This window comes from Xiphophorus hellerii, chromosome 16 (genome assembly GCF_003331165.1).
Source record: "Xiphophorus hellerii strain 12219 chromosome 16, Xiphophorus_hellerii-4.1, whole genome shotgun sequence".
NCBI classification, from domain to species: domain Eukaryota; kingdom Metazoa; phylum Chordata; class Actinopteri; order Cyprinodontiformes; family Poeciliidae; genus Xiphophorus; species Xiphophorus hellerii.
The window spans coordinates 16,948,970-16,972,870 of NC_045687.1; the positions used below are offsets into that span (position 1 = coordinate 16,948,970).

The 23,901-nt window shown below is 39.2% G+C and overlaps 1 protein-coding gene across 1 annotated transcript; it reads right to left on the bottom strand.

Moving 5' to 3' along the window:
- Nucleotides 1-1,377: 1,377 nt before the first annotated feature.
- Nucleotides 1,378-23,421, bottom strand: LOC116735463 (protein FAM83G-like). Its single transcript, XM_032587373.1, has 6 exons — nt 22,719-23,421; nt 21,249-21,416; nt 17,598-17,722; nt 17,024-17,192; nt 10,888-11,457; nt 1,378-1,512 (listed from the first exon to the last, which is right to left on the bottom strand). The coding sequence occupies exons 1-6, from the start codon at nt 23,175-23,177 to the stop codon at nt 1,378-1,380; spliced, it is 1,626 nt and encodes a 541-aa protein (XP_032443264.1). The 5' UTR covers nt 23,178-23,421.
- Between the last annotated feature and the right edge of the window lie 480 nt (nt 23,422-23,901).

Below are 23,901 nucleotides of genomic sequence, written 5' to 3' on the forward strand. Positions count from 1 at the left end.
TCAAGCAGACCAATCAAACCACTGGGGATGATATACAATCAGGCCATCAAGATCTTGGATAGGAAGCCTATTACTTTGCATCCATATCACATTCTTGTCTATGATGGATTTTGAATATATTTTCAAACTCTTTCAAACTCCTTTCTTGTACAAGTAAAACTGAACCCTGACTGACATCAATTTGAGTTAAAATAAGGTAGCACACCACTCTGGTTTTATGGGAAGAGCTCAGATGTCCTGATAGAGGGCAAATCTCCATCGCAGTCTTTTACAGACCCTAACAAATTTACTTCCAGGGTACCTCTGTATTTGCCAGGAGAAAGACAGATTTTTGGGCGCAAAGGTGCCTGTTAATGAACCACAGGTCTTCCAAAACATACTTTAGATAGGATAATGTTTTGTACTATCAAGAGTTGTTTGTTGTACTCTTGTCAGACTGGCTAAGGAACAAAGAGTAGAGAGCTTTCTGAAATGACTTTTGTGGCCAAGCAGCTGAATCCAAGCAGTCCAATTATGAGTCTGGATGTGGCATTTGCCAAGACGACCGCATTTACCTGGCTGTATTCAAAGGGGCTATGGTGTGAAGCTGTGTTTTAAGAATTTGTCTCAGCCTTTTGATTGCAATGAAAGGAACTCACAATGACTCATGCTGTCAACAAGACATTTTGGGGGAATTTAATGCTGCCACAAAGATGGCAGCAGGAACGACTGGTCGTTTCCTGTTCTAACATGACTGCCCTCCAGTGAACAAAACAAAATCCATAAAGACATAGTGTAGAAAAACTTTAGTGGCCTTCACAGATCCCTCATGTAAAGCCAGTAAAACACTTTCGGGTTGAATTATTAGAAAACTACAAGCCAGATCTTTTAGTTCGACATTACTGTCTGACCTCAAATATGATCTTCTAGAAGAATTTTTATTTTTTATTTTTTTATCTCTCCCTAACCCCTCAAAAAACCACATCTGAATCTTGTGAAAAGTTTGCCCAGATAGCTGATGATGGGCTGACATCACAATCAACTCTCTGAGTTAAAAATAGCCTGCCACTCAAGTTCATATTTGTGTTATTGAGCCAATACTTCTGACAATCAAGTGTGGCCTTCTTCTGGCTGCATGTAATGAACAAAATCTCTTCCTCCACTAGAGGGAGACAAAGTCCAATTCCTAAATTATTAATTTGCTGAAACTAAGTATTTAATATCGATATTCAAAGACTAAATGAAGCTCTCTTTATTGTTGCTGTCATAATACTCTAGTTTGGATGCAAGAGTCTTTTGTATTCTGATAATTTGAGTTCAAGAAACCAAAAGAAACCAGCAGATGGCGCCATAGCCTCAGGTTGTAGAGTAGCTCCAAAGGCTTTAATGTAGGAGACTTTAACGATCCCCAGAAGATGCTGAGAAGGATGCAGCAGAGATGTTCCACAGGAAGCCGCGGGTCATCTCTGTGTTCTGTGTCTCTGTCCGTGTCTGCATGTGCTGCAGCGTGGACGGGCTGCGTGCCATCAACTTCTGACAAGCATAAACATCAAAAGTCAGTGTGGGTCACCTTTAACAGCATCATCTGGAGTGGAGCATCTCCTGGCACTGGACAAATATGATGATGATGATGATTATTATTTATACAGCTGCTTAGCACAGCAGAGAATAAGAAGGTTTTAAAAGACTTATAACTCCTGCTGCTTTTATTTTACTCTTAGGTTGTGGGGTGAAGCAGAGAGCAACTTTTTTCAAAGCTTCTCTAAGCCTTAGTTAACAAAAAAAAGCTATTTCTTGAAACAATCTCCCAGATAACCCGAATGCATCCAGCTACACTTTTCCTCTGCATACGAATCTGTGCCAGGAATATCTTTTTAACAGAGCCTTTAAGAGCCTCTGGCAGTAACTGGATAAAAAACATGATTTCCAGTTTGAGTGTGGTGGAATTGTTTCTTTCTTTTATTCAATGTTCTGTCTGTATGTTTTTGATGACAGGCTGACAACAACCTGGCGTAGCTGAGCCTTTAAGCATCGATTACCTCAAAAAAGGCAACTTCAGGTGCTGAAATTGTTTTGATCCAGCTAGAAGTTCAGATGAGATGAGTTGGTTGAATTGGTTCCTTGCTCTTTGCCAAATAAAGCCATTCATAAAAATCTCTTCCACAGTCGGTGGTCTTTAATTCCGTTTCCCAACATTTTTTCCGATTTTATTCTTAACCTTTTCTGACAGGACTAATTAAAGGCCTCACCGACAAACTGCTGAATGCCAAAAGAGTAAGTGGACCAGCGGATGGTTCACTGGATATAAAATTGTTTGACATTCCATGACTTTCTTCACGCATTTTTCCATATTGTTATTTTAAAAATGACCTATTTTTCCAGAATCAACGTTCCGTGGTTTTTGGTCCTTTCGAACCATTTCAAAATATAACATAAAATACAAACGTTCGCATTCATAGCAGAGATATGTTAACAGCACGAAAGAAGGAAGGAACACAAGCCAGGCCACAATACTTAGAAAGTAAAAAAGAAAAGAAAAATGTTTTCCCCAACTTTTTCAGACTGCATAATAACACCATACATCCTTTTGTTTCCTAAAGTAGGACCCTGCCTTCTGCTCTGCATTATTATTATTTTGAAGTGCAGAATAGCTTAACATCGGAAAGGCATTGTAGTGAGTGTTGAAGGAGGTTCTCAGAACTACGCAAAATAGAGAAAAACCCATTGTGAAGTTTATTGAGCACGCCTTGCTCAATAAATTTAGCACAATGTGGTCGCAACTCATAGATGTCATGCAGAAAAAGCAGAAGTGCAACACAGCTACGGTCGAAAGATCTACCACCTGCAACAGATGTTTTTCAAACAATACTACAAAGGGTGCGTTTGTAAAATACGCTGTCAAATGTGCGTGGATATTTCACTAATTACGGATGTGAAATAAGTATTTGAATATTGTTGCAGGTGTTGGTGTTCACAACCTCTTTAGTCTGCTTTCTGTCGTTGCGGTCAAATAGAAGAGCTGATTATAAATGCACAACACACCTTTTAGCTATTTGCTTACAAACTTGGTTTATCGCAAATAAGATGTCCTTTGAAGCTACTTTAGACTAGAATTAGGGTTAGATGCCACAAAAAGAAGTAAACATAATGGTACTTCACACACATATTTTAGAGCTTCTCCTGTTAGACGATACCCTACACAAACACACGACACCAACTGACAGTTTCGCACAGAGGTTTGTGTCACAGTGCTTCGGAGGAGAAGGCAAACCTGCTTTCTGGTAGGACTGGGCTCTGCTGGAACATGATGCTCCCCGGGAAAACAGCTTCAAGGGACAACATCGCCGCACAACGTAGGAAACTCATAAAGCAGCCGGTTGATGTTTGGTTCACGTTTGCTGCTCAGTCTGGATGTGGAATATGTGTGATTTTCAAAAATACTGGAAGCTAATCTTTACAAAAGATGGTCTAAAATGTCAGAAATCGCATAACCGTTCTCCTGACCTAGATTTTGCTTAAAAGCTGGGAGGTCGACAAAGAAGCATTTAGCCAGAAAGCTGCACAAAATCTTTATAGCTACTGACTGTTGTCTTTTTTTAAGGTTAAGGTATAGAAGGTTATTTTTTTTAAGAAAATGTAATAAATAAATACCCCAAAAAATCTCTAGCATTGCACACATCCAAACACTGAACTCTAAAATTGACCATGAACTCACATCATTCCCCACCCAACGTAAAGGAGCAAATCGCTGTTATTATACCTACATAACAACTTTGTTTCAGTTGCTGCTCAACCTGGACTCCAACAAATGTCACTGTTTTTATTGGACTGAGTCTGTGGCGTTGAGTCGTTGGTCTTTGGGAGTTGCATGGATATTTCGATGGCAATTTAAAGAGAGCAGCCAAAATTGGCACCGCACGTCGCTACAAACAAGCCGCCGTACCTGATCTCCCTGTGAAAAATGCAACACACCCTCCCTGCCTCCCAGCAGACCCATGTACACATAACTCACCCGGGAGAGCTGCAAGTCCCTGACGCTGCTTAAAAACCTGCTCTGTCTTCCACACAGGATGTATTTTTTATGTTTTTACCAGGAATGGCGGTCTGATCAGATGTCAGCCCTGCACATCCTGACGTAAAAGCTGCGTAACAGACATTTAAATTGTAAGTGTGCGTGTGGCGAGAGGAGCGAATCTGCCGCTGCCTGAAGACGGCAGGCAAACTGCAAATAGTTCGACAGGGTGGGCCCCGCAGCTTTTGTGTGCTGCCACGACGCATTTTGGTGTCCTGCTTTTAATGCCGCTTCAGTTGACTTAATGCAGCATCCGAATCTGCTTAAGACCACAATAAGCAGCTTCTCTGCGTATGTTGAATGTAACGCTGAGGGCCAATCAGAGAGCAAACACAAACTAAACACTTGCATGTCTTTGTTGGTAAGGTCACCGAGAGGTGCAAGCGCACAATGCTTACTGAATACATTTTGTTCCTTGTTGCTTTCTGAAGAGATGTTATTGCGTGTAAAAGAAGCAGGTTGTACATTTCTTCATAGAGTTACTGTTGTCAAGTTTATCTTTTACAATTTTGGTTTAAATCGAGTTAATGTTTATGTACTGATGGAAATTCACACTCCCAGATTGAACAGATATGATTCCATTTTTAATGAGACTAGCTCGTAAAACGTGTCCTAGCGTTGCTCTTCGTCAAGCTTTTTATGTGCTTCTCTTCCCTTTGTTTTCAAGAACAGCTTCATCTTTGTTTCCTGGATTTTTTTGTTTTTCAATTCTTTTTTAAATGTCAGATTTAGTCCAATTAAAATCACAATATCAAAGCACAGTAAAATTGATGCTCTATTTTAATTAAAAGTTAAAAAAATGTTTTTAAAAATAACAGAATGCACACTGCAGTATGCAGAATTGAACATGCATACACAAGTTAACATGAGCATTCAGTATTGATGGTTCTCAAATTCTGCCTTAGGGTTTCAAAGTTTCAAGTTCCCCTAGCAGTTTCTCAGTTTGATGCCAGAATTATTTGGTATTGTGAATGATATACCATTGTGCAAAAGGCTTGAAATAAATTAAAGTGGCATTGCAGGAGCATGACATCACACAAAAAAGCTTGACTTTTAATACTTATATTGAGAGGAGAAACAAATCCATTATGTTACTATTTTTACAACATCACTAATCATTAACCAATAGCTTATCCACACTTCAAAATGGAAAAGACAAGAGAACAAACCCTTGAAGAAATGTTTCAAAGCGTTTAAACATTAAGGGATGTGACAAACAAGGCCGGGCGACAACCAACCATGCACAGGTTAAAAACAGCTGCATGTTGTTGCCTCTATGGCTCATTACGTCTCCAGTACAATCTGCTGTAAAGTGATTGTGGACACTGCAACCCCAGTGAAAGAGGGCTAGGGGGGAGGGGCAGGCGGGGGGGGTCATGAGGTGGTGCACACATGTTTGTCAGGTAAAGAACAGGCTCATCAAGTTTAGAAAATATTTCATTATTGCATGAGTTCATTTGAACAGCTTAACGCACAACTCAATGGATCAATATGCACACTCACAATCTGGAGTGACGCATTTTATAAAAACACAAACTCTGTCATCGTTTCGTCACCGTCGGCATCAACATCAGCTTATTTCTTTCTGTGAAACTCGACTTCCCAGAACGAAACTGAACGCAAATGTCATATTTGTGTCTTTTTTTTTGTTGTCAGATTTTCACACTGCAGGCAAACAAAAGAAGTAAAATGACCCCTGTGTATTTAATCAAAGCAGAGCAACCAAACACCTCTGCTTAAAAAAAAAAAACAAACAAAGAATGTAAAACTGCTAATTGAAACAAGTATGAATTGACAACCCCCACGCCCCACCTTCAAACCGGTCACGCATTTGCACAAGTACGTCTTCTTACTCATGTGAACCCGCTCGGCTCCCGAAAGCCCCGAGTCAGTCCAACAAAGCAACGACAAAAGAGTTGTAAGCTGTGCATGTCGTTTCATTGTCTCAGCTTTGTTTTTACTGGGACATCTGAGGCCGAGTGTAAATCTGACATTATAAGCCATGATGAGTTTGTAGCTTAAGCCTGAATGGGTGATGTCGTAATGCATAAGTGTGTTTTGTATCCAACGTCTGAACCCACATAAAAGACTTTAAGGAGAGTGGATAAATTGTGATTTGGCTGTGTGGGTGTTGGATTAGTATAAAATAAGTTATTTCTCTTAAAATGAGCCAATTTAGTCATTTACACACAGGACTTTTCTATGTGTGTGGTAAAAAAAAACACTGACATTTGCAATGCTTGATGCAGAGAGTAAGAAAAAATATAGTGAGGTTGTCAGGACTGGCTATGTGCAGTCAATGTCTTACTTGCAGTAGACTACATTCATATCTGTCCCTGTGCTTTACAGCAATTCAAGACAGGGCCCAAAACAAGAGCAAGCAAAGCTAACAAACACACTAAAGCCTGCAGACTCAAGCTGCATGAGACACATGAAAGAGAATAGGCTACAACACAGTGGACTGGTCAGATTGTGGTATAGTAAAAATATACAGCTATAATTGTAAATAGACAATAAAAGCATAAAGTGCAATGTATGAGTAGGGAGTAAATCTAGGCAGTTTACAAGTTTGGGCAATATCTGTCATGGTGAGTAGTGGACTGATCGATCCAAATGCAGAGAGGCAGAAATGGCAAGTTGATGATGAACACGTAATAAAAAATGAACAAAAACACAGGCAGCCAGAGCAGAGCAAAAAAATACAGGAAAAAGGCCAAAAGGATAAACCATGGAATTAAGGGATTTAATTGGAGGAACCAACAAGGAGTGACTGATAATAAGTTGCATATATACTGGGGAGTTTGATTACTGAATAAGGAACAGATGGCTGATTATAAACGAGGTGCATGTGTGAAGGAGCAGAAGGCAAGCTGAGGAGAGCAAGAGAGTGGCAGCAAGAAGCGAGGAAGAGTACACAGTCAGGGGAACTAGAAAAATGTATCTAAGAAATAACTAGACGTAAGGAAGAAATAAACATAGTAAGCTAGAACCACTAAGAAGAACTTGAGGTAAGCAGAAACGAGGCTGATCTAATCCAAGAAAGAGACTCAGGAATACAGAATAATGAAACTAGAATCAATAAATTAAACCTCAAAGCAACCCAGGACCCGACTATATCAAGCTGTTGTAAGATTTTAAAATTATGTAGCTTAAAAACTGCTGGAAGTTTCCATCATATTATTACTACAACTTAAATGTCTGTTAATCAGTTGCCAGAGAAAGTGCCAGTGTTGCTGTGCACTGCTGGTCACTTCACTGACCATTGCTCACAAAAATAGACAAACCTAGCACTTTGCACATCTTTCCAATTGCAAAATATAGAAAATAATTATGTAGTTTCTGAAAAACTCTGGTAGTTCAGAAAGTTACAGATCTTAAAAATTTAATTGTTTATATTTTAAAAGAAAATGGGGGAAAAAGTGCAGTCTCTGGATTTCTCTAGCATTTCTTAATCTTAATTGATGTGTTTGCCATTGTTTGGGTTTGGATTCTATTCCTAAAAACTAATTTGGTAAAAATTCACAAAATCTGACCATTTAAAAAAATCTTTAGAATAGCTCAATTCTGATCGTTTTTCTTTTGTTTCCCAAATATTTGGCTCAGTAACCTGCAGCGTTTTTCTTCTTCTTTGATTTTCTGCACCTTCTCCCTCCAGCATGCTCACTGAGTCCTCCAAGTATGGTTGCGATTTGCTTTTGAACCACATTAAATGAAACACAGACCAAATATTTGATGTATATGATTCTGTTGAGACTGGCGACCTGTCCAGGTGACCCCGCATCTCGCCTGGAACGTTAGCAGGAGATAGGAACCAGCACGCCTGCCGATCCCACTGGGGACTAGGTGTTAGAAAATGGATGGATGATTCTGTTGATGGCACTCATCAAAATGTAATGTTTGTTCAACTGTTGACTTTTTGGTTGTTTTCTTTAAGACTTTGTAATTTTGTGTTTTTATTATGCAGCACACTGCCTTGCTACTAAAATGTGCTATACAAATGAATCTGACTTATTGATTGATTAGTATTTATTCCACAGAACTTCTTGTAAAATAACTACAGAGGAAGGTGCTTAAACACTAACAAACAGGTTTTATATACAACAAAAGTGGTCGAAGCCAGCCAGGATCTCATGACTACACAAAATATTGGGTATACAAAATTGAAGTCTCAGCAGGTTTTAGTCAAACACAGAGTTCAAAAGAAACAGGTTGTCGGTATGTCCCAAACTTACATCAGAAAAGCTGACAGATTAGAAAAAACCCCTAAAAACTTTCATAACAGAAGGTGCTGCAGGGCAGGGGACCAAACAAAACAAATATCAGAAGAAAGAACAACAGTAAAAAAAACATAATTATACAGCACTGGTGAAAAAAAGCCTGAAGCAAGAACAGAATTAAACTTTCAATAGGTATAAACAGTTGGACAGAAATGAGGTGAAACCAATAGAGACTTGTAACGAGGAACCAATTCTGCAAAATGGAACAATAGATAAAGACGAGGAAATTGAGACAAAGAAGAAAAAGAAGAAGAAAAACCTTTCAGTACTAGATTAATAAGTTAAAACTCTGTGAACCTTGATACTCTTTAGATATGTGAACTCCATCCCACCTCAGGACAGCAAGACCTGTTTTTCTATCTTACTTCCTGTCCCTTGATTGCCAAAATGTTCTAAAGCACTGACTTGTCATATAGATTTACAAGTTAACAATTTTGTAATGTGATATTTACCAGAATACAGTAACTTAATACAGTAACGCATTTTTATATTAGTCTTCACCTTTTGAAATGTTGGCTGTTTTTTCATTCATTTTCTTGCTGTCCTTTGTGTCAGACCATAATAGTACATTTAACATTTGTAGGTTGTACATTTAAGTTGTAACAGACAACTAGAGGAAAAGAGACATATCACCACAAATAGCATTGTGGTCATAAAATACAGGTTACCTTGAGAACTATTGCACATGAGAATCCTGGTTTCTTTTAAGCAACATGAAATGGAAAGATTTCTTCCTCAACACTTCTGCAAATTACATGAAAGAATGAAATGACTGATGTTTAAAAATGCTAGCAAAACCCTGTTTTAGAGTCTGGAGTCAGGTGATAACTCACAGGCAGGTCTGACATAAATTATGACTGATACCTGCAAAATTGCTACATGCTATCAAACATAATGTGAGTAATAAACCCCAGCTGGACAGTTCTGGTAATTTAATTCCCTTTTTTTTTCAGTTCTGAGGTCTGGGTGATGTATGAATGATCTTAGTTGATAGGGTTCCCTTAGCTTCAAAGTGCAGCCATGAATGATTCATAAAATACTGAATTCATTCTACTTTGTATTGAAGTTAAAATTCATTTCTTGGAAACATATTGTTACACATCCAATCCCTAAAAACAAAACAAAACAAAAATTCATCTGTGAAACTCCTTGACTTTTCCAGGGGTGTAAATACTTTAACAAAACAGTACATGAAAATATGTGGCATACAATAAAACAAAGGATGGGTAAAAGTTTTAAAAAGACCATCCATCCATCCATCCATCCATTTTCTTACACCCTTGTCCCTTAGAGGGCTCGGGAGGGTTGCTGGTGCCTATTTCCAGATAACGTTCCGGGCGAGAGGCGGGGTCACACTGGACAGGTCGCCAGTCTGTCGCAGGGCAACACAGAGACAGACAGGACAAACAACCATGCACACACACACACACTCACACCTAGGGAGAATTTAGAAAGAAAAATTAACCTGACAGTCATGTGTTTGGACTGTGGGAGGAAGCCGGAGTACCCGGAGAGAACCCATGCATGCACAGGGAGAACATGCAAACTCCGTGCAGAAAGACCCTGGGCCGGGAATCGAACCCAGGACCTTCTTTCTGCAAGTGCTACCAACTGCACCACTGTGCAGCCCTAAAAAAACACCCTTTAATCTAATTACATGACCTGTTCATTTTTCTTTTTGTGCCCTGTCGTCGTAATCTGCAGGACATCTGGGTCCGTCTTTTGCATAACAAGCCTTTCAGGTGTTTACTGTGTTCATCCCCACAGTTCTTGCTCGTGCTTGGCTGTGGGCGAAGGCATTGTGACTTTGTATTTCTGGCCAAAAGCATTTGAATGTAAATGGATTTTGGTGTAAACAAAGAATGAATCAATAGGCTTGATGACACACCGTGAATGAATACAAAGCAGTCACGACAGAATGTACGACATGCCAGGAACAACAATAGAACAACATCCTGTGTTGTGTTTCAAAATTTTTATTGCAAAATCTTGTTTAAACAGAAGGTCAGAGCAGGAAAACCACATTAAAACTGTCATAATGTTTTGGATTGAAAAGGCACTGTGTGTCGCGGCTGGTGGAATCAGTTCATTGTTTTCATTATATTCCCAACTCAAAACTGCACTTCAGCAGAATGCTGTTTAAAAACCAATCAAAAATATGTAAATAAACTTGCTAATACAGTAAACTATAAACTGAACAAAAAGGCAAAGGCAAATTCATATGCACCACCAAATAAAGTGAGAACAAAATTAAAGACTCAAGTATTTAATTCTACAAATTTTGGCATGTACTCCATGCAGCCTGACATATAGTATGTCTGAGATTTATTATGTAATAACAGTGTGCAAAATTAACACTTTCAAAAGAAGTACAAGAAAACATCATAAACTTTTCAGAAATAATAGCAAATAATATAAAAAACAGCCACTTAATTGTCATTTTCAGCTTTGACTTAGATAGTTTTTAATCCCTGTTCTCTGGTCTGATGTTTCAATAACATATTGCGATAACAGGACAACAGCTAAACATTATTAACTTGTGCTTTTACGTTCTTTTACCGGTGTGCCAGTTCTACTTCTCCTGCTCTGAGTCGGCAGCTTGGTCCATTTGTCCCTTAATCCCTTAAAGTTGTATAACCTGCTGAGAGATAAGTTAAAAGGAACCCTTGCTTCTTCTGTTTCTTGAGCTGCCTGTTCAGACACTTCTTGACTAGAGGCAAGAGGGTGGGCCTGAGGCTGCAAGCTGGAAAGTGTGTGGAGAGTGGAGGCCTGTTGCTTTGCAGCCTTGATTTGTGGTGGGTCAAACTTTGACCGAGTCTGCGCGGCTGGAGGCTGCCAAGTGAGCAGCTGGCTCTGGGAGACCTGCTTTCGCCCGGCTGCAGACCCAGTAGGAGCAGCTTTCATTGGAGAGGGGGATCTGGATTGTGATCTGCGAGGAGGTGGCTTGTAAACAAACTCTTTGACATTACTTTGAAGAGCCCTGCTTTCTGGTTGGCTAAGATCACGGATTCCCGAAGGACGAGGTGCCTGAGCTTGGGAGCCTCTAGTGGAACTCAGTGGTCGCGAAGGTGAAGAACCTCTGCTGCCTGGCTGCTGACGTGGCTGAGATTTGGGTGATGGATTCAAAGGCTGCAGAAACACAGAAGGCATATTTAACTAACAGGTAAAACAGGGCAACAGTTCACTTAATAAAAAGGACAAATTACAGAAAACGTCTACATTGCACTGTAACTTACACTGCTTTTATAACCAATGACAAGTGGAGTGAAGAAAACTGATTATCTGTTTGTAATGGTACCTGGTAGTTTTAAGATATTTCATTCAACAAGTCAGCATTTTGTTTGTCTCAGAGTTGCGTAAGTCTGATGAGGCTGATAAGTTTGAATACAAAGTGAATTGCAGTTTGTTGAGAATAGAACTGCATAGCCTCAACTAGACAGCGTGGTAAAAATAATCCGAGATGGGTACGGCCATTTACAGGAAGATAAAGCATCCTAACCACAAAGAAAAAAACTGACCAGACTACTGTTAACGTTTTGTTAACATTTCACAGCATACCTTCAAGGATTTATAGAAGTCTATGATCCAGTGGGTCAGGTATATTTAGCAGCAAAAAAGGGGCACTGCACTTGATCAGGGAGATGATAATATTATATCTGATGACTGTTTTTTCACAGCTACTGACAATACTACAACATACTGTAACTGTCATTGCTTTAGAAATACACTTTCTAATTTTTCAGAAGGGTTACAGTGACTTTGATCAACGTCTATTGGGGATTTAGATGGTATTAAACGTCTATATTCTCTCTAAAGAAACAAAGGATCTAATAAGAAAATGTAACATTTGTGATTTCCATACCTTCTGTCCTGTTGTCTCCCTTGTAGATTGCCTCTGTCTTATCTCCATATGGCCGGGGGTTAGTGCAGCCTGGTTCGTTGGCTTATCCTTGCTGGAAAGGGATTTCTTTCCCTCAGATAAAACCCTTTCTGGTTTAAGTTCACCAGTGGACAACCGCTTTGTTTCTTTCTGCACTGATTCTCCATCTGTCGTGGCTCCTTCAACCTGTCCCCCAGAGGCCTTACTGAGTTTTAAGGCCATTTCTTTTAAATCACTCTCCCTTTTCAAAGACCTAGGCATTCGATTTAACTCCTTACTGTTTGTACCCTCCATGCTCTGGTGTACTCGCTCCTTCTTTTTCTCTGTGTTGCTACTGCTTACCTCATTTTTAGCACCTTCTTTGCTATTTCTTCTAGTTGTGATATTTGACTCTCTGTTTTGGCCTTTTGTCCCAAGCAGAGAGGTAGGGGGCTCTCTAGAAGTCCAAGATAAAATACTGGATTCACTGGAAGAAGTACTATGACTTGAATTGGTTAATCCAGAAACACTAGAAATATTATCCAAGTCAGCAGAACTAGTGCCAACATTTCTTGAAAAATGACAAGCTGAGTTAGTTGGGCTGCTATTCTTTCCTGTCCCATAGCTGCAACACCCACTTGTGTCAAGCACTGGTTCATGTGAAGGAGATTCACTACATTCAAAGTACTCTTCAGAGGTAGTGGAGTCCTCTCTTGATGATAAGTAATCATCACTGATATCAGTTGTAGGCGTTTGTAGGTCTGGCGAGGTTGTTTGTGAATCTGTGGTAGGTAGATTTGGAGGAGACACTTTTGGAGCTGAACTTTGTACATCAGCTGCAGGTAACTGTGATTCTTGTTTGTTGGTTTGCAAACTAAAATCCATTGCTTGCACATTGGAAAAGGGTAAATTAAGTGTTTTTCTGGAGGTGTATGCACCTCCTTGTGTTATGCAAGCTTGTTCTAGAAAGGTGTTGTGCGTGTGTTGTTTTACTGAGTTTAAAGTGATGATTGTGCCGTCTACTGATGGGACTTGTGCTTGTTTACCAGGCTGACTCAGTGCATTTGCAGCACTGTTTATACTGCCATCATGGTTTTCTTTGAGTATGTAAGTGTTGTGTGATATCCAATTTGTTGGAGCTGTTGAAGTTTCCAAAGGTTGTGTATTATTTATATCATCTATTGTAAAGTTACTATATGATATTATTTGAGGTTCATGGCATCTTGCAAGGTATGTCTGAGTATTTGTCGCTTTGGCACATTCCAAGTTAGTCAGGGTTTTATCAGAAGTGCTGTTACTTGATGTGGCTATACAGTATCTATGTGTCTTTGAATCAACACTTTTAGGGATTAGTTCATTAATATTCACAATGGCTGTACTTGATGAATCTTTTGCTGAAATATCTGACTTTGTTTCAAGTTGGTTTTCAGTAACAGAGTGCACTTCTGCTCTGTCATTGTGTTTTCTATCAGTTTCCTTACCCTTTCTCTTTTGGGAAGTGACGGTCTGTGTTTCCTGTTTGGTATCTTCAGGAATATTTGTGTTCTCTGTTTGTTTTGGATACTTTGTTTTGCTGACACTGTTTCCTCGCAAATCTGGGCCACTTTCAAGATTTTTTACTGGAGATGTTTGCACCAAACCTGTTAAAGCAGAAACATCATTAATAATTTGTGGCCCTAAACTGGTCTTACACCTCTTGTCCACAGAGATCCCTGGAGTTGTCTCAGTGCTGTCATTGACTTTGTCTTGTTTAAATAGTTGGTCAGAACAAGGCTTAGAGTCTGGAGCAACAGAACTTGTAAAAGAAGATGCAGAGGATGGGAGTAAAGATAATTCTGGAAAAGAAGAAGTGGAAGGAGGATCGATCAAAAGTGAGTTAGTGGAGGGAGTTGAATTACAAGAACTTGTGCCTGTGGTTGAAGCCACTGCTGTAATAGTCACAAGATTATTTTTGGAAAGTGAACTTTCAGATTGTATGGGAGAAGCAGAAGAAGTTGGAATGTACCCTAGACTGCCAGGGTTTTGGGGGTTACAAGTCTTTTCAGAGGAGATTTTAAGTTGTGTATCAGCAGTATTACTGTGTGACTCTTGATTTGACGCATTTTGGGAATTGACGGCCTGTGTTTCCTGTTTGGCATCTCCAGGAATATTTGTGTTCTCTGTTTGTTTTGGACGTCCTGTTTTGCTGACACTGTTTCTTTGCAAAGTCTCAAGATTCTTTACTGGAGATGTTTGCACCAAACTTGTTAAAGACGAAACATCAGTTTTAATTTGTGGCCCTGAACTGGTCTTAGATCTATTGTCCACAGAGCTCCCTGGAGTTGTCTCAGTACTGTCATTGACTCTGTCTTGTTTAAGTAGTTGGTCAGAACAAGGCTTAGAGTCTGGAGCAACAGAACTTGTAAATGAAGATGCAGAGGATGGGAGTAAAGGTAATTCTGGAAAAGAGGTGGAGGGAGGATTGGTTGAAAGTGAGTTAGTGGAGGGAGCTGAATTACAAGAACTTGTACCTGTGGTTGAAGCCACTGCTGTAATAGTCACAAGATTATTTTTGGAAAGAGAACTTTGAGATTGTGCTGGAGAAGCAGAAGAAGTCACAATGTACCCTGGACTGCCAGGGTTTTGGATGCTACGAGTCTCTACAGTGGAGATTTTAAGTTGTGTATCAGCATCATTACAGTGTGACTCTTGATTTGACACATTTTGGGAAGTGACGGTCTGTGTTTCCTGTTTGGTATCTTGAGGAATATTTGTGTTCTCTGTTTGTTTTGGATACTTTGTTTTACTGACACTGTTTCTTTGCATATCTGGGCCACTTTCAAGATTTTTTACTGGAGATGTTTGCACCAAACTTGTTAAAGCGGAAGCATCAGTTATAATTTGTGACCCTGAACTGGTCTTAGACCTCTTGTCCACAGAGCTCCCTGGATTTGTCTCAGTACTGTCATTGACTCTGCCTTGTTTAAGTAGTTGGTCAGAACAAGGCATAGAGTCTGGAGCAACAGAACTTGTAAATGAAGATGTAGAGGATGGGAGTAAAGGTAATTCTGGAAAAAAGGTGGAGGGAGAATTGGTTGAAAGTGAGCTTGTAGAGTGAGCTGAATTACAAGAACTTGTACCTGTGGTTGAAGGCACTGCTGTAATAGTCACAAAAGTTTTGGAAAGAGGACTTTCAGATTGTGCTGGAGAAGCAGAAGAGGTCGCAATGTGACCTGGTCTGCCAACATTCTGGAGGTTACAAGTCTCTTCAGAGGAAACTTTATGTTGTGTATCAGCAGTATAGCCATGTGACTCTTGATTTGACGCATTTTTGGAAGTCTGTGTTTCCTGTTTGGTATCTTGGGGGATATTTGTGTTCTCTGTTTGTTTTGGATGTCCTGTTTTGCTGACACTGTTTCTGTGCAAATCTGGGCCACTCTCAAGATTTTTTACTGCAGATGTTTGCACCAAACTTGTTAAAGCGGAAGCATCAGTAATAATTTGTGGCCCTAAACTGGTTTTAGACTTCTCAACAACAACAATATCTGGAGTTGTCTCAGTATTGCTATTGACGCTATCTTGTTTAAGTAGTTGCTCAGAACAAAGCTTAGAGTCTGGAGTATCAGAACTTGTAAAAGAAGATGCAGAGGATGGGAGTAAAGGTAATTTTGGAAAAGAAGACGTGGAGGGAGGAAGGGTCAAAGTTAAGCTAGTAGAGGGAGTTGAATTACAAGAACTTGTAGCTGTGGTTGAAGCCACTGTAGTAATAGTCACAAGAGTATTTTTGGAAAGTAAACTTTCAGATTGGTTGGGACAAGCAGAAGAAGTTTCAATGTGCCTTGGACTGTCAGTGTTCTGGAGGTCACAAGTCTCTTCAGAGGAGATTTTAAGTTGTGTATTAGCAGCATTAGTGTGTGACTCTTGATGTGACACAATATTATGTTCTTCTGTATTTAACTGATTTTGATTGTGCAATTGAGATTTTTGTGCAGTGTTTGACTTCAGGGTTTTTGTTCCATCCACAAAAGTACTTTGTGTTTGTGAAACAGTCGCAATTTCAGGTTCTTTTACACATTTAGATTCTTTGAGGGACTCTGACAAAGAACTGGTTGTGGAGGTAATTTGGGCTTTATGTGAAGGTTGTTCATTTTTAGGTGTGAGTGCTTTGATGCTAGATTGTGGCAGTGCTTGTGGAATAAGAGAAACTGGACCTGAATCTGAATCTGAACACAATTTTTTCTGCTTTTGGAGAATTTGAGATTCGCTTTTGTCGAAATTTAACTTTTGTCTGTGCAAAGGTGAGTTTTTTTCAGGCGCCATTTCTTCATTGTTATTGTCAGTGAGACCTACACTTTTCTTTTCTGGTTTTGCTTTATCCACCAACAAACCATCAGTCTTGGATTCACTTTGTGCATTTCGATTTCTGGGCTTTGCAACCTCTGGCAAAGTTTCCTGTGGCTTGCTGATTGGACTGCTAAACTTGATTGCTTGGCTGATTTCAAACATCTCAGAACGTTGCAGATGAACTTGGGTTGGTTTTTTAGAGTCTCGGATATTAATGAACCCTATCACATCGCTTGGTGGATCAGGTTCTGGCCAGGTAGGCAGATATGAGAGTAAGCATGCTTTCTCTAGACCTAAAAGTCCAGGATGGATAGAAGGAGCATCCTGTGGCGGATCTTCACGTGTTCTCTTTTGCTTCTTCTTATTTTTTGGTTCCTCTGAAACTTCCGGCTCTTTCGGGCCAACATTGCTATTAGAGTTCACGGGGCTGGGGCTACTTAAAGCAACAAGGGCATATTTGGGGTTGTATAGTTTTCTAGCAACAGCAGCAGAAGGAGGAGCCACAGATAAAACCTGATGTCGAGTGTCTGGTTCAGGCTCAGGATCTGTGGTGACTTGGCGGAGGTCAACAAAACTAGAAGTAACATACAGGTAGCGAAACACTTGGTCAAAAGCATCCACAGCCTGGCCCGTGGTAACAGTGATGAGATTTCTATCCAGTCGTGAAGACATCCATGTGAAACTAAACAGAAAAAAATAATAAAGAAGGATCATTAATATGAGCAGACAGATTACTTAAACAGGTTCTGTTATTTTGAGTCTCTACCTCAGCAAATTTGGAATCCAAAATTTTATGATAATAGACTTAAATACTATATTTGACACATATTTATATAAATTGTACAAAAACATATAACCTTTTTTCCCCACTATAAACCAGACAAAACTTTTCCTATTACCATAAGTGTGTAGTAAAATATTTTATGTAACAAAAGGGCTTATTGTATGGACAGAAGTTATTTCTTGTCTATCATTGAAGTAATTTAGCCTAAAATTAACAAAATACATTATTTATTCCAATCACCCCATCCTGAAACCCTAAAATCCATCCACGATACACATGTAATCATACATATTGTACACTGACCTGTACGACCCAGACACAGCTTTGTCTCCATCAATGAACATAAACCTGTGCCCGAGTTGCCCCTTGATCCTGGTGCAGTACCGAGTGTAAAACTCTGAGCCTTCTGTGCATCGTACACGAAGATGCTGAAACGCAAACAGATATTTCTATTAGGACCAACTTTATATTTTCTAATTCAATAATAAAAGTATTTATTACCTCTAAACATTTTCTCCTTTTGCACATTAAATCCACAAACTTCAGTATATTTCATTGGGACTTTATGAGGAAAAAAAACAGCACAAGGCAAAAGTGTGTTGTGCACTTGCATTTTGTCCATTCTTCTTTTCAAAATTTTCAATTCTCACCAATGAGTTGCATTAATATATTTTGATCTAAACTATGGCATTCTATCTGTGGCTGTATGGTTAGTACACTTGCCCAGTATTTATTTGTTGTAATCTGTGTTATTGTTATGGAAGTTTAGTGTCAGTGTGTTCAGTGTCTTCCAGAAAGATTGCGTACTAAAATACTGCAGCAAAAACATTGTGCAACCACATGCTTGTAGTAGTGGAAAGATACTTGAATAGCTTGTTTAAAGGGCAGAGACACATATATTCCTTCACTTGCACCTTTAACTTTCTCTTCCTCTCTCTTTGTTCTCCTAATAAACACATTAGCTGTGTCAACATAACCTAATATGTTATCTTACTTTCTCTTACTGGATATGCACATTATTTTTTGCAAAATCTGTCTTTGGACTTGTTATCTCCATTATTTTACAAACATTGTTGGACAACTAACAATTATGAAGAGACTCGAATTTTCTTTTAGCCTACTGAGGTGTAACATTCTTCTTTCTCTCACTCGTATGTGAACTCATCTGTTCCTCCACCCCTTCCTGTTTATCCGGCCCTCCACCAACTGCAGCTCATCGCCTACAGCTTGCAGCAAAATCTCAATCTGTCACACTTGTCTTCCTCCTTCCTGCCAGCCACCTTCTTCTCATTCAGGCGCCCAGTCGCAGCTTTCCTGCAGACTTGTCACTTGTGCAGATTTGGCATTAGCTCCTCTTTAATGTTCTACAGCTGCCCCACATATACACTTCCCGAGCAGTCAACGGAAGCTGCAGGGGTGCCAGTGTGTATATACCACCATTAATATCATTAAAGGTTATACCATTTTCTTTGACGTAACAGATTCTGCTCCAGCTACTGCTCCCCAATAATTCAAGGCACCACTATGCTGTATGACAGGGAAAGCTAAAGCCTCCAGTGCCCTTCAGGCAGAACCCAACAGAAATGAAGGACATGACTCAGCAATAAATATTTGTCTGCTTCCTCACATGCTGTTAAAACACAGATTGCATTTCCTTGAAGCACTGTGTGAACCATATAATAAATTGAATTATCTGATGCTCTTGAGTTGACAATAAATGTTTAATAAATTATTTTTTATGAGCTTAGATAATATTTTGAAGGTTCAATTCCCAAATAACAAAATCATTGTCCATTTAGTCGTAGCACATAGAGTTCAATTTGAAATTTCAATCAATTCTTGATCAGGGTTATTAACAGTTACCACTGATTTTCTCTATAGCCAATTTTCAAAGTGTTAAGGAAAAGGAAACCTCTTCTTCATTCATGTTATTTATGCTGCTCAGTGGATAGGAGAGTGTTTCATCCTTCCGAATGAATGTGAGATCATGAGACTGATAGTCATGAGACCACAGTTTGCTATCTATTCAATGATTTTATAACCATTGAATATTTTAACGCTGCTTTATTGCTCCACACTTAGAAGGAGTGCCGCTTTATGACTGGAAATGACAGAAGTATGGAAGACATTTTGAGCAGAGTTGTAAAAACAACGCCTCTCAAACCATGATAAGACGCCGACTGTCTTTTTCCCTAAAACAGAGACATCTTGCTGTTTAGTTCTTGACTAATTTTAAAAAGTAGGGCAACTTCAGGCTAAAAGTGCATGGCACAGATGTATTACTAAGGGCAGGAATAGCACTTGACATCTCACACTAAAGAAGAAAGGCAGAACTGAGACAACCTGGAGAGAAACAGCAGGCAGCAAAATGCTCTTCATTTTCATATGAAGGGAAACGCAACAATGACGAAACGGACAGAAAATCTTGCTCAACCAAAACGTCTTCATTCACTTATCACGTTATAAGCAATTCAAACAGAAGTTCACGTTCATAAACTAGAAACTCTCAAATGACACAGTGGCATTTTCTGCTGTTTTGTTTGCAAGTTGCACCCAGATGGCACTGAGAGTCTGTTAAGCTGTTACACGCTGTATGAATCACCTCAGCTGACAACCATCATCTGGCAAAGAAAGAGTTTACACATTCATGACTTGTTTATGCGTATTTAGAAAACTATTGTGCAGAACAAAAACTCCCACCAGTAAGATGTTTGTGATATTTTCATTAAAATCTATTCTGCTGAGATGGTGGTCAGAAAATGTTAGAAAACCACTAAAACAGAAGCCAGATCATTAACAGGTAACTAAGTTTAAGCACTTTTTATTATAAAAACTGACTAAAAAGAAATGTGGGGGACACTTTTACGTTGTACTTATTTGGATATAGTATCTCCAACTTGTCTTGTCAAAATAATTCAATTTAGTAAAGAATTTTGATCAAATAAGTCATCCTAATCTCGTTTTGGAAATATTAAGTACATATTTTCGGTGGAAAAGCAAATCAAATCCCATTAAGCAATTGGTTTTTTTTACTGAACAAATGGTGTCACACTTATTGCATATCGTGTTACCATTTCTTTGGTGACGTCTCTTGAGATTACCCAGAGTCCTTTCTCCTCTATCATGTTGCCATTTCTTTCACAGAACTGAGATGGCCATTAAAAATCACTCTTCTCTACGTGGTTTTGGGGATAAATTTACTGAAAGACCCAGTGACACAATGTCTATTTTCTGTCCAAGGTCATTAGATTTCTCTAATAAGGTTGTGTGTTTTTAGAAAAATGTTTTTAGAAAAATACTTAAATTGTATTTTTTTTTATGCAAATCTCAAATAGGAGTGGCACCAGTAATTTTGTTGAAAACAACATAAAACAATTATTTCTTGATGAAGAATTATTTTCCCCAATGAGTCATTGCATTCATATTAAAGCTTGGAATTTTTATAATTTTTAGTGTGAGATCGTCCTACTGCAATAAAAAAAACTAATTTATTTTAAGGGTTTTAGAACATCTATACCAGGGGAGTCAGTAAATGTGAAGGGTGGAGTTCACATTTTTTACAATTCATTTTAGTCACAGTTACTTAACTTGACATGTCTTTATGTTACCACAACCATCTCTCTGCTTTATGACAATGAATTACATTTAATGACATCCAACATAGACACACCCTCTTGTTCAGTGCCAACCGAGTGATCCAAAGCATTTTAATTTGAGCGTGTTTATGATTCAGTGTAAAAGAGAAACCAACAGCAACACAGAGAGACACTTTTTATTATATGTAACACTTGATAGTCATTTTGTAAAAAGTTATGAGAATGCCAAACCAAACTGGCACACCTACCCTTGTTATATGAAGTCCTAATTTGCTAATTTATAGCTAATTTGCCTCAACACAGACATTTCTGTGATGTTTTTTTGATACCGGCTTTGAGGTGGGAAACAGCAGCTTACCTTCAGGTGCCCGGGATGCATGTTAGCCCTCCGACACATTGAAAGGAAATGAGGTAGCATTGTGCGTTCCAGCAGGATGTAAACAGACACCTTCCTTTTAAACCCGGCATCTAACAGATCTCTGAAGATGTCGACGTCAGTGAAGACATCCATCACCACGGCTATCACCTGGAAAAGCAAACATAAGTGTGTGCATGACTTTTATATCCCCCTGGGTCATCTTAAATAATGTGTACCACCTGTTCAAGCTTTAAAATGTGCATATTAATGCACACATTGTGATGCTCTTAGATTTTAGCAGGTTTGAAGCCTTAGACTTTGCACATTATAATAGATCCCACACAAAATAATTGAAATTGCTGTAGTTGAGAAGCAATTCAAATGAGGGCAAATCATTCAACTGTCCATTGACAAAGCATTTCAATGAAGTAATCGGAGAATGTTTCATTCAAATAATTTTTCCTGGAGAACAGCTGCTATGGACTAAAACACGTCATAAACTGTGAGGCCTCGGATGAGTCAGTTGCATAAGCTGACTCATGCACATGCGCCCTGGCAGTGCATTGCACATGCTCATGCAAATATTCGGCTTAACACGCGTTAATGTTGCAGGGACGGTTTCAGTGTGAAGTACTTCTTTGATAAAACACCATAATCACGTTGCACTTTACTCTCTACTGACACTTGGTCTGCAATGGACTATGGACTCTGGTCCTCACATGATGTATACAGTTTGTCAGTTTTAATTTTGTTAAGTTTTGTTTTTTAAAATTGGGAACCTAGTTACCTGACAGTCTCTTTTAGGGCTGAGAAATCAAACTTATGTGAGAGTTTCCCATAATAAAGCCAAACAGAATGGTTTGGTTTGCTAATATGTACACATTAGGCACACACTGGATATTCTGGTCATGGTGTATAAAGGTTTTAAAACAACTATTCTGAAAAAAGGCAATGCTTTCCTTACAGGTTGTAACTAAATTTGACCATTTCAAACATATCAGAGAATGTTTTATAAACTACAATATAGAATATTTGTAACCAAACAAGGGCAATTTTCCTAATAGTTATCTAACATCTTCCTAAGGGTACAAGAAATGTCCATCTTTGTATGTTCACAAATAAAGGGCCAAGATGTACCTTAAAAATCACACACAATAATCACCATCATTAAATGTGTTCAGTGATTTTTTCTAATAAATGGACAAGCAATTGGGTAAAAAAAAACTTATTTGTTTCGTTTTGTAATGCTCCTCTAGCCATGCCACCCCGGGCAAAGAACCACATACCTCACAGAAAAAAAGAATACAGCTATTCAGAGCAGAACAGCAAAAAATATGATATTCTATGAGATAAAAGAAAAACTAAATGTTCATTTTTACATGTGCACATTTTTATTTTATTTTATTTTTTGCTCATTTATCAAATAATAGAGACGATACAGAAAATATGACACTGAAGTAAACTGCAAACACCTACCTTCTGCGCCTGTGCAATCATTTTTCTGGCCACTTCTTTGATGTGGGGCTGACCCTCCATCGGGGGCTGTGTGTACACTGTCGTGCGTGTCACCCCTCTGTACGACTCGCTGTCAGGCCAGCCCAGGTCCATTTGAGGGATAGAGGTGTCCGAAACGTCCGGCCAGTACTGCAACGACAGCGGCTCCGGCTCTCCCTCTCTCTCCCCGGAGAAAAGCTCCGCGTCCGGGTCAAAGGGCTCCAGAGCGGCGGCCAGTGTCTCCTGCTCCAGGTCGGAGAGGAAACCCCGCAGGCCGCGAGACTCCAGGTACTTGGCGAACGCCTCGCGACCATCCCGGAGGAGCGCTTCAAGCGCGAGACGCTGCTCCTCACAGTAGAAGAACTCCGGTTTGGACTCGTAGATCCGCGGGTTTACGTTGTTATCATCCAGGCACTGGATCTGGGATAGAGCCATTTCTTCGAGCTGAAAATATTTACCAGGTTATGGCACAGCTATGAACACTTTAAAAGTCCGCAGTTCTTCCAGTCTTCTTCAGACTTTTGGCAAAACAAATATCTTCATTCTCAGCATATTTGACATTTAGGGCTTTGACCATATCAGAACATACAGACAAAGTCGCTCCTATCTTCCAGTGGTGCGTTTTAAAATTCGGCCATTGCTGGTATGGAAAGGAGAAGTCACCCAGCAGATAGTGAGAGTGACATGCCTCTGGCTGCACCGCCTTACGGGACAGGTGCCACACTAACAGGTAAAAAAAAAAAAAAAGCACCCACCCACGCGTGACGTGTTAAGACTTTCCAAGCAGCAGCTTGTTTCAGGAACTTTGAATGGCATAAAAATGATGGATGGAGATATGCCGCCCTTATTCTTAGTCTCATTAAATCATTAGCCGCCAGCACATCTTAGAATGTGTTGTTATACCTGTTCCCTCATGTTTAGTTTATTTTTTATTTTGCAGGAAGAAATCTGTACCAACCAGTTTTTAAAATACTAAAATGAAGAAGATAATTACATTTTTTTTGGACAGAGCACAATAATAATTATAGTCATTCCAGAGAGTAACCCTGTGGATTTTTTTTTTTTTACATAAACACAAGAAATTATTTTATAACCCTACGCAGTCTTTAAACCTTATTAGTTTGATGACTTGTTGCAACAGTATTCACTCCCCTCATTT

Coding starts and splice junctions, on each gene's coding strand:
- LOC116735463 (XM_032587373.1), bottom strand. CDS start 23,177: ATGGCTCTATCCCAGATCCAGTGCCTGGATGATAACAACGTAAACCCG. Junction 17,723..21,248: donor TGCATCCCGGGCACCTGAAG/GTAAGCTGCTGT, acceptor TTTGCGTTTCAG/CATCTTCGTGTACGATGCAC. Junction 17,193..17,597: donor GCTGTGTCTGGGTCGTACAG/GTCAGTGTACAA, acceptor TTTTCTGTTTAG/TTTCACATGGATGTCTTCAC.